The following is a 12,488-nucleotide window of genomic DNA, read 5'->3' on the forward strand; positions in this document are numbered from 1 at the left end:
TGTTTTTAATAAGCTTTGGATTTTCAAATATTTTGACTAAGAGTATCTATTAAGAGACATTGATTGTTGAAATGCGCATTTTGTGCAGAAACATTGATACCGTTTATGTTATTGTTTCAGTTCACCTTTTTGAGAATCTATAGGATTGAGGGTATTTTGATAATTCGAACATTAAATATAGTCATTTGTGCTATAGTAGCGTTATATATATATATATATAACACTCAGTCAGTCAAAACAAGACAACAACAAAAACCGGATAGGACACTATTTTGTATTCGTTGCAATATAAAATTTGTATTTCGATTAAATTCGATTGGAATTTGAATTATCTTTCTTTGACCTTAAAATAAAGCATGTCGCCTGATATGATTAGAATTCACTAGTTGACCTTTCTGATATATAGATAGATATTTTACAGTAGTGATGGTGAGACATGATATCAGCGTCGTTGTACTCCTCATTACTCGTTCATACAATACTATTCGATGTGTTTATAGTCGGTCTTGATTATAACAAAAACTATTTCAAAACTGTCATGATAACGAAGATCCTGTAAACAATCAAGTAACTTTTCAAACTTTATAAATAAACAGTGAATGTTGTTGATGATGGTATGTTTACACGTGATGTTTCATGCCGTATTCCGCACGAGGTGCATTATAATATTCATAAATTATAGTGATTGAAAAAAAGTAATAGACAGCAACCAACAAACGTAAAGATAGAATATAAAAGAATAAATGCCTCTGCTACATGTACATACTGATTTTCTTTACCATTTCAGCTTGTCGTGATACTTAAAGCACTACAATATGAGCCAATAACGTTAGGCTCCTATGTTTATCCTTACTGGGCCAACGCCTTAGGTTGGTTGACTGTTTTGTTTTCCGTGTTCTTCATACCCGGTTGGTGGATGTATTATTTTATTACAAAGGACATTTCACGGGTAGGTACAGAACATTTCATATATTAAAGATGTATCAAACTAAACTTTAAGGTTAACACGTGTATATGCCCTTATATCTTTTATCGCATAAGATAACATACCTTTTGGAACAAAATCATCTACCATTTCCGACTTTTTCTTTTTCTATGATAATATCCATTATTTATAATTATAAGAAATGAAAAATTAATACTTTAAAATAGAAAAACATATATAAATAATTACATTAGATATATGTTTCATTATAATACGTTATTCTGATTGGCTAATTGCACATCACATGTTATTCCGTAAGCAGTTGCATGAGACAATAACATTTCATTCATGATGACACGAGGTCCCACAATAAAGTGCACAGGTGAATTCAAAAATTTAACTTCATGAAAATCGTGTTTTTATAATCCTAGCTAAAAAATGTAATTATAAGTATTGAATGCTTCTTTTTGTAACTTTATAGGGTTGTAAAAGCGTTGACCGTGCGTACATTTTTAGAATGAAGCGCTTCCGCGCTTCATACAAAATGTACTTCGGTCAACGCTTTTACACCCCAATAAATTTACAAAAAGAAGCATTCAATTCTTAAATAAAGGACCCCTTTTACACCATCATGAAGGTGAACTCACTAGTGACTATGTCATATACAATTGGATCGTTGTGTTTTGCGTTGTATTTCAACGCCAAGGCTTTTTACACTTCAATAATTTAATTGTTATTTGCTAGTGTTTGAAAACTATTTATAGTCTTGTTTGTCATTGTCGATATAATTGTTTTTATTACATATGTTGCAATGAATTACATTGATTTCCCAGTTAGATAAATCCGATAATTTCACATGTGAAATAAACGTGGTTATTTCACTCTCTGACGTCATACAACAATAGGCGTTGTCAAGACGTCGATAACGTCGAAACAAAACATGCGTAGGAAAACCATATAGTTCCTTACATTTTCTACATTAATTTCATAAAAAAAAAGCAATTTGACAATGTAATAAAAAGTATAACTAATCGCCGTATTTGAATATCAAAAATAAGACAACGCGTGACTGAACGACGCATGGATTAAACGAGTGCGCAGCACGAGTTTAATCCATAGCGGCGTTCGGTCACAAGTTGTCTTATTTTTGATATTCAAATACGGCGATTAGTTATACTATAATTATTATTTACAGGGCTGCAGACCACGAAATACATGGGGACCGTCACAGTTGGCGAAAAAGGACTGGTCCTTTTTTATACATCCATTTAAAAAATCACGGAGTCGAATAGACCTTCGACGATTTAGCCAACAACACGTTGTTGCATCAAAACGATCACTTAGATCAAAATCAGCTCCATTTCTAGAAACACTAGACGAAATAACACGCGAGGAATCTTCAGATAAACTTCAAGATATATAGTTCTGATTAACATACAGTAACTGATATTTATCAGAAATATGTTACAGATTAAAATCAATCTTAAGAAACTTTTAAATACTAGTATACAAAACTGAAATTTCAAAGTTGTCTTTTGTAAATTGTGCCATAGTTCTGCTTATGTGGAATATAACTGATGTGATTTATATGAAAAATAGAGATGTGTTTACAATGTTCTGAAATCAAAATGTAATGTTTGTTATTATGAATTTTATGTGGCTATACCAATTAATTCGAGAATATCAAATTTTAAAGTGTCATCAATTGCAAGTCATTAGAGTTGTCTCTTATTTGCTTAATATTTATTAACAAAACAGGGAAGACGATTAGGTGATCAATGTAGTTAAAATGATGAGATTTCATATAATTGCATATTAATAACTTTTGTTTTGCATATTGTATGCTTGTATGGGACATTTTTTATTCTAAATATTTGTGTATTTATATTGTGTGCATATGTATCAATCTCTAATCATATTTTCAATGTAAATTCTCATTATAACGCGTGTATGTCCATAACTGGTACTAGTTTATGTTGTAGTTGTATATGTCTGTAGCATATGCTAATTTTTGTTTGCTTAACATCCAGTGCAAAATGTATAACGAGAACATAATAAGAACGAGAACAAAACACACTAGTATTATACAATATGTACTAGTTTTGAAAAGGAGTTGAGCGTTATGTTAGATTTTGACTGTCACTATAGAAAAGAGGCTAGGGGAAAATAATGGGTTGCAACAGGCCCCATACAGACCCCTCAAAGAGGTTTTACACTTTATCTTTACACGAAGCATCGTAACCAGAATGCACGTGACTATTTATTTCTACATCCAGCACAACTAAACAGATGCCTCCACATCACTAGAAGAAGTCCAGGTGACATTATTTCTACATCCTCGTTAATTTTGATCAATTTGACAGCATCGTTCTTTTGTTCAATGTGTAAACGGCACATTGTCTTTTTATCTGTCTTCTTGATCAAATTAATTTTGTTTATCATGTTTCCATGTCTCTAAAAAAATCACACTTTCAATTCTCTACACTCTTCCGTGATGACGACATCATTTGCGAACCTCTCAAAACCAAAATAATTAAAACAGCCATCCAAATAAACTCAACATCCTTACAAGATAGACGGAATATACAAAAGGGATATTAAAAATCAACAAACAAACTGACTATGGCTTGGCAAAGAAATAACGAAAAACGACGAAAAGTCAAACAACAGTACACAAAACACATCTTACATATTTGTTTTTCGTTAATTTTTACTTAAATAAGGCCGTTAGTTTTCTCGTTTGAATTGTTTTACATCGTCTTATCGGGGCCTTTTATAGCTGACTACGCGATATGGGCTTAGCTCATTGTTGAAGGCCGTACGGTGACCTATAGTTGTTAATGTCTGTGTCATTTTGATAGTTGTCTCATTGGCAATCATACCACATCTTCTTTTTTATATTAGACAGCCAGACTGAGAAACACGAATCGAACCAAAAACCATGGATTGAATTAATATCTTAGGTGTTCCAAAAGCATAAATCCTGCTTCAAATGTTTATCCAGTTTTGTTGAGAAAGTGCCAAGGACCAGCTCAAAGTGCCTTTACCGATAGTAAAAAAACATATTTCTTATACAAGTGTTCTTTGACGATATACTTGAAGATACTAGTAATCTGCTGATGTATATGGTTATATAACTATCAACACAACATTTTTTTAAAACCAAACGTTCGCTTGAACTGCATACATGCATAGTTGGGAATACACCACTGCAATTGTTGTCCTTACTATTGTAAGTTTATCATGCGTTGTTTACGTACTTTACTGGGGTGAGTTTTTTTTTTATCGAAAATGCAGTAACAATGATAATGTTCATTACTAAAATAGGATCATGCAATATATTTAAAATATCTTTAAATCAAATCTAAATATAATCAGAAATTTCCAATTATTTTCAATGTATAAATATTGTATTTCAATTTACACATCTTTATGTTATCGTGACGAGAAGTAGAAACGAAACTTCTATTATGACCGATATTTCATTGTAAATATTATGAAAGCACGCCCATTTTAACAGGTCTTTATTATTTTGCAACCCTTGTAAAAAGACGGAAATATAATTCTATAGAGCCTTAGATTTCAGACTTATTTTGTATGAAAACTCTGTCATCGACATGGCTATTATCGGAAAAAAATTTAATTCAACAGAATTGAGACAAACGATAGTTGGGCTGTATTTATTATGGGCACATGTTTATTACAATTGTTTTATGTGCGCTGGTATTTCCCTAGTTTGTCTGACGGATACGATTGTTGTAAACTTTCAAAAATTTAAAAGACGTATACATGTATGTATGAGTCAGATAGCATAACAAGCAGAGTTAAAGTAACTCTAGCCTGTGAACAGTCATAAATACAACCTGCAGTGAACATGATTATCGTAAGATTTTCAAGAGGATTAATCCTCACAAATAGCCAAATTAGAAGATTTATAGAAAGCATGATCTTAATTTAAAAAAATAAAATTATGATTGTCAAAATTTACAATGAAAACGGGAAATTGATCAAAGAGACATCAATCCTACCAAAGAACAGAAAACAGCCTAATGCCACAAATGGGTCATCAGAACAGCGGACAAAAGTCCGCACAGCTTAACAGATACATCTATATTATATACTAATTTTAACACATACTACCCTATTTAGATAGTAATATTATGACTCTGACTACATGTACTTGATTAAGTTTATTGTTTGTACACCAGGAACAGATTACTTTTGCTTGGTTTTTTTTTTAGAAAACTGTGAGGAAATTTTCGTCATCAATGCTTTTCAACTTCGTACTTTATTTGGCCTTTTAAAACACAAATTTCGTGCGTCACTGCGATAAGTCTTTGGTAGACGAAACGCGCGTCTGGCGCAAATGAAGAATTTCAATCCTGGTAACTATGATGAGTGTTTACTGTATAAAATGTTCTATATGGAAGCCTAGCTGGTACTGAAACACTTGTGTTCTTTTCATGCATATAGAAGTATGTGTTTTCTCTATTGCATAGACACCTATCTTTTCTTTTCTCTCTCTTCGTGGCAATATAAAATCAAAAGACGTGAGTCGGTAAAAAAGAATTTTCTCAGTCTAAATTAATCTTTTGTTTAAAATAATATGTATAATTAAACCTTCTATGATAATACATGATTTTTATTACTTTGACTTATTCTATAATTTGTCTTTTGATGTGAGAAAATATACGTTCAATGAACTTAATCTATAATATCTTATATTCTATTTACAAACTTAATCAGACTGGTTCATTCTGCATTTGTACAGATATACATTTCTACTTGTTTGTAAGATGAATGTCCGTTCAATGATAAATAGGGCGGTGAAATATAGCATATTATGACTGGTTTATTCTCCCATTTTGAAAGACTTAATGTAGACGTTTTAAATTAAAGAAATACTAGTGATTTTATGGTGAATTAGTATACAGTGGTTTTAATGATTGTATAAAATAGTAAAAACGAAATAACCGATTACGGTACAAGATTGTATATTTAACATTTTCATATTACGTCATAGAAAATATTTTTAAAATGTATCTGTAAAAGACAATAATTATAGGACATTCAGTATAATAAATTAGATAACACATAGCTGAGAGGGTGATAGAGCAGATTGGTACCCCTCGAAAAAGCATTGTCAAACTTGGCTTCACAGCAGTTGACAATGTTTTCTCGGGGTACCAATCGGCTCTATCACCCTCTCAGCTATGAGTTATTTATATACTAAAATAAATATATCTTATTACAGGACAAAACATTTGCTACTGTTCAGCACATCAAACATGGTTACCGTTGTGCTGATAAACCAAAAGCAATGAGGACCGAAAAATCTGAAAGGTCTTGCCTCAGACAGCTATGATAATCTGTTCCTAAAGTAGAAATTCAAAAATAATTTATAGTTATGACCATATCAATGATAATTCTTTTTATAAAATTTAAACGTCCTTTTTACAAAATTTAAACGTCCTTTTTACTAAAACAAAACGATTCCGTATAATCGACTTCACAAATAATACATGCTAGTTTTGGCGTATATATTCTAGGTACTGACAATATTCATCATCTTGATTACATGTTTTCTTTTAATTTGTCTCCATATATTTTAACATTTACTGGTTAGCCCATATTTGGTAAATGTTCTTTTGGCTTGGCGCATTTATCATTCATTCTGACATTGTGATAATGTTCTTTGGTAATTTTGTGTATTCTTGTTTTTCGTGTATGCTTATGTTCTTTTCTATAGAGTGTTTATGTTTATATGATATTTTGGTTTGTCTTTGTTGACATAGTTATATTTTAGTGTTTTTAAAGATACCAAAGTGACAGTCAAACTCGTAAATCTAAAACAAACTGACAACGCCATGGCTAAAAATGAAAAAGACAAACAGAAAAACAATAATACACATGACACAACATAGAAAACTAAAGAATAAACAACACAAACCCCACCAAAAACTAGGGGTGATCTCAGGTGCTCCGGAAGGGTAAGCAGATCCTGCTCCACATAACCGTTTATGACATTTTTACCGAATATTGTATTTCATGTTTTGCTCACACATGGTTGTCAATATATTGGAATTCTGTGTGACTGTCAAACAAGAGAGAGGTTTAGCTAACTATTATACCCAGTCAAATATACCATTTTTAACATAAGGAAATGTCTGTACCAAGTGATGAATATGACAGTTGTTATAACTTTGTTTGGTGTGTTTGAGCTTTTGCTTTTGCCATTCGATTGAGTTTTGAATTTTGCATGGAGTTTGGTGTTTTCATGTAATGTTGCCTTATATATATATTTGAAAATGAAAGTGTCTTCGGTACAGCTAAATAGATATACATGTATGAAGATGTGGTGTGAGTGCCAATGAGACAAATTTCCATCCAAATAACAATTTCAAAAAATGGTAAACCATTATAGGTCAATGTACGGTGTTCAACACGGAGCCTTTGCTCACACCGTATGTTTATCGTTTCATTGCGTTATCAATCGTTAACATGAATCCAAGTAGGGAAACTGAAAAACATATATCTTTCTAAAAATCTGATATATAAAAGAAAGAGAGAGTATTGTTACAGAACTATATTGAAAATATACTGACATTCATTTTTATTTTAAATTATGATTATATGTTTTTATAAAATATTTGCTTTGGCTATTCAGATGGATTAAAGGTCATTAAAATTAAAAAAAATTTAAACGAAGATTTATAAGGAATTATATTACGATTTCACAACGATCAATATGTTTCATACACGTGGTATTTCTGACACCTATTTCTGACTGAAGGGTTACTTTGATATACGAGCCTTATATGCATGTATATGTTTTATAAATATGTAAAAAGTCTACAACAATCGTTCTCTCCCGGATAACATAAGGTAATACAGTGCACTCTCACACATCACGATTCAGGATAAGCCTCTTCTGAAATATAACCAAAATTTCGTTCGTCTCATGATTGACTTGGTTGAGTTCATTTCTGTTAATAGCAATGACATGAAGTATTCCTTACAAACAATGAATTGTATATTTTTAAACATACAATGCATTAATACAAATAAGTCTGATATCTAGAGCTCTTTACAATGATACTTCCGTCTTTTATTGGGGTTGTGAAATCATTAAGAGCTGTTTAAATAGGCGTGTCTTTGTAGTATTTACAATAAAATATCGGTCATAGAAGTTTCGTATACACTTCTAGTCACGATGAAATAAAGCAATGTGTAAAAGTAAATAAAGCTATTATATTTCTACAATAAAATAAATGGAATTTTCTGATTATATTTAGTATGTTTGGAATGATTTTATCATGATTCTTAAAGAACTTTTCAATATATTGCATAATATTATTTTAGTTGAGTAAATCTGGGTTGAATTGTGTTTCTGTTGTATGTGACTGATTTTTTTTAAGAATTAATGATAAAACACTTCCCGCGATAATTTACGAAATACTATACAGCTCATATCAAGCTATCAATAATAACTTGAAGAACGACGACAATTTTAAAAATATGATAATTGTCAAGCAGTTAGTGATTTTTTAGCATCTATTTCGATGGCTAGGGTTTATAGTATCGTTATATTAAAGTGTTGTATCTAAGAAATGGAAGCACTCGTTAGTTCGAAAAAGGAAAGATGAAGGGCTCTAGCAATTCAAGTCCTAGATACGTTGGAATGCATACGCTCTTGGATTTAAAGTAGTTAGTGACCCTCAGACTGGTGTGAATGGTTTCATTACTATATACATCAGGTGACTACTACTATCTCAAATTCTCAGGGGGAAAACTTAAACAAAAAATAAGGGCTTTGAATACTAGTAGAGAAATCAACTAGTAAGTAGTTGTAAATGAATGGAATGTGGAATCCAAAGATCTGAGTTAAGCCCCTTGGATCAGCCCTTTCGTCATTTTGGGAATCATTGCAGCCTTTTACATAGTAAAATGTCTTTTCTTATTTCATTAGAAATTATTTAATGTCCCGTTCACATACACACTTTTTCGATTAGGTATTAAAACCTACAACCCTAACTAACTTATTGTAATTCTGTTTTTCTGAAAATTGATGAAATATTTGCCACTGACCAATCCATAAATGAATTAAGACAGCTAAATAAAGCGTAGCCAGGTTTTGTGATTTTCTTTAAGGCTTCTGCAATGTTTTTGATAATCATTTACGTATTATTTATTATCATGACATATTCAATTGTTGGTCACTTGGTTATTACAAAAACACGCACACCGCGACAACGAACTAGACTCGTATTAATCTGGAACGTGAAGTTTGATCTGAACAGCTGTCTCTCTTTAAAGACTGAACGAGTAATTATTGAGTCATTTTCGGTCTTTCAATCAATTGTAAGTCATCCTCACTGCGATAAAGTCAGTACTGTTCAAACAACTCGATTGCAGTCAGTTCAGATCTGTCTTGAAGATGAAGCAAGATGTGAGCTTTTGTTTAATGATTCGGTCCTCCACAAGTCTTCCGTATAAATAACAGAAATAAAAGCTATGTTCTTTTTGCTTTTTTCTAATGACAGTGTGTTAAGGATTGATAAACTACAACCTCACCAATCCACTGCAAAAGAGGATACTTCGAGCGTAACTGATTAGTCTTTTGTAAAGGAAACGTGCACCTGGTGTAAATATAAAATTTGATCCTGATATCTATGATGAGTTTATTAACAACCACTGGGTCGATGCCACTGCTGATGGAGTTTTAATTCCTCGAGGGTATCACCAACCCCGTAGTCATCACTTGTGTGCTGACATGAATTATCATTATATATGGTCATGTTTCTAAATTAATTGTTTACAAAACTTTGGAATTTTTGAAATACTAAGGATGTTCTACCTCTGGAATAGATTACCAAAGCTGTATTTGGTAAATCTTTTAAGATTGGTCATCAATGCTCTTCAACTTGGCTTTTTTTTTTTTTTTTAAACTTTTTGGGATTCGAGCATCACTGATGAGTCTGTTGTAGACAAAACGTGCGTCTGGTGTAAATGTACAATTTAATACTGGTATCTATGAAGAGTTTATTAACAGTTATTCTAAAAAAAAAGAATTTCAAAGCCTTTTGGCAGGTTAGGTTGTTATACACATCAAAATAGCTCGAAATAAAAAAATCATCACACAAAAAGATCAAAGGCAAATTTGTAGTATTAGCGATATATTTTTCAAGGTCGTGATTAGATATCAACTGATATATAACTTTTGTTATAATATACGTTGAAACAAAATATTCAGTAATTGATAGATTTTGCAAAGTCGTGTTTATGTTTAAACTTAATGTACGCCTACTGACAATAGGTAACATATGTTGAAAGGAAATAGCCTTCCGTTAAAATGTATATACAAGGTTATCTAGATCGACATAAATGATAACATCTTCTGTTTTCCTTTCCGGAAAAAAAACTTGCACAAAATGTATTATATTTACTATTTTTATCTACCACACGAAATGATTTTATAAGTATATGTCATTTACTTTTACTTGCATAAAAATGAAAATTGATCGATAAAATAAAAAAAAAGAATTTTGAAGGGCCAACTTTTTCTTTAGGAAGTACAAACGCTATTCTGTTCTTAATTGGCACCCAAATAGTTGTTGATTGTATATATAGTACGTGAACATGTATTAAGAAATCCATTTTTTAAACAAATCTGAGGCGATACTGTTAAAACAACGTGTCTGTTTGTCTTTTTATCTTTTTTAGCCATGGCGTTGTCAGTTGATATCTCATGGCCCTCATTTTTAATGTGCAAATAAACATATCAAGCAGTCGGGGTTTGATTAACACCAAACAGCAGCCGCACATATTTCATCCAGCTTCAGATCTGTCACATACAGAAACAAATGTTTGAATCCAGCAACAAACATATAATGCAGCAGCAACTATGAAAAATAAGATGTGGTATGATTGCCAATGAGACAACTATCCACAAAAGACCAAAATGACACAAACATTAACGACTATAGTTCACCGTACGGCCTTCAACAATGAGCAAAGCCCATACTCTAGTTTACGAAGCAGCAACTATTTCAGCAGCAACAACTCTTTCATCTACATGTTATAGTAAATATGTCATCTAATAGAAAATATTTCATCTAATAGCAAACATTTCAAGATGCACCAACTATGTCATGAAGCAGCAATTATTTAAGGCACAATCTACTAGTTTATCCACAGCAAGTTTGTCATCCAGCGACAAATACATTATGCAACAGCAAATATTTAATCCAGTCGAAATATTTCATGCAAGTTTCGACGAAATTATATTGTACAATGCATAAAAGAAGCAAGTTTTGCAAACTTTGTCGATTGGATTATGAGGGAAGGATATTTGGTTTGATTTCAATCAGTCACGTTTCGGACTTGTAATATGTAAATTAAATATGGAACTAAGAAATCACTTTTTTTAACAATTTGGATTTTAATTTTTCTGTTAAAGATTTATTTCTAGACTCAATCCATCAACACCATCACATGTAAATAAATTGGGGTCCTTCATCAAAAGGTCATTAGAACTGAGGACAGGGGACACTGGAATATTTACTGTAAATGAATGATTGTGTATATATATGTGAAATATAGTTATGATATTGTTTATTATTTTGTATGTCACAAACTTAATGTTTAAAGTTTATATGGCAATAAATATTTGAATTTGAATATCAATTTATACAACTGCGGGTTGAACTCCATTGTCCTCTGGCCTCAGAATCCTTCGTATGCACATTACTTATACAGAGACTGGAGGAATAGTTTCATGATCAATAGTCTTCTGGAGACTATTTTAAAAATAAAAACTCATGTTTTATAAACAATAACTTTATTCGTCCCAATACTCATTTATTAAGTACATTTTGTACATGTAAAAAAGAAATAAAAAAAAAGTATGCAACAGTTTGGAATTATCAAAGCCAACAATAACTTGTGAAAAAAGTACAAAACATTTGAAAATCATCAATTTTAAAGCAGATGATCATCACTATTGAAAAGTAGGTAAAAACATCGAGATTAATGTACATGTAGACATAAGTGATTATAACTAGTACATGAATATTCTGGAAAAAAAACATACATTCTGTTAAGAATCTCGTTATGTCTGTTAAATATCAAAAATAGGAAGTAAATCTATGTCTTTCAGTTTTAAGTAAGACATATTCTTTGATACAACTGATAACAAAGATGAGTACAAATTACAAAGATGCCTTAAGGTGGTAGACCTAGGTTTAGGGTAATAACTCTTAAAATCATCAGTACGTTTGTGTCGGCCATTTTTATAAATATGTTCTAAGCTTCTAGGATACATAGATTATTTTCAATCTGTTTACAGGTAAATGCTTAAAATGCATTAATTAAACTTGACTATTAAAAACGCATCACTGAATTAAAGAGTTATCTTCCTGGACCAAGGTCTACCCCCTTAACTACAAATGAGAAAAACAAATACAACAAAAATTGAGCCTCCCTCTTTTCTTCAATCTTCTGTACACTATGTTCATCTTTCAGGTGGCACGGTAGTATTTGCATTCCAGAATTTAGGTTGTTC

General features: G+C 31.5%; 1 protein-coding gene across 1 annotated transcript in view; it reads left to right on the forward strand.

Moving 5' to 3' along the window:
- Window positions 1–2,636, forward strand: part of LOC134701348 (sodium- and chloride-dependent glycine transporter 1-like) — a 33,449-nt gene extending 30,813 nt beyond the window's left edge. The window contains exons 16-17 of the mRNA XM_063562487.1: window positions 788–949; window positions 2,121–2,636. Of these exons, the coding sequence (XP_063418557.1) occupies window positions 788–949; window positions 2,121–2,348 (390 nt within the window). The 3' untranslated portion in view covers window positions 2,349–2,636. The remainder of the gene's footprint in view (window positions 1–787; window positions 950–2,120) is intronic.
- The last annotated feature ends 9,852 nt before the right edge of the window (window positions 2,637–12,488 follow it).

The sequence above is a fragment of the Mytilus trossulus genome, unplaced genomic scaffold (genome assembly GCF_036588685.1).
Source record: "Mytilus trossulus isolate FHL-02 unplaced genomic scaffold, PNRI_Mtr1.1.1.hap1 h1tg000236l__unscaffolded, whole genome shotgun sequence".
In the NCBI taxonomy this organism is placed as follows: Eukaryota; Metazoa; Mollusca; class Bivalvia; order Mytilida; family Mytilidae; genus Mytilus; species Mytilus trossulus.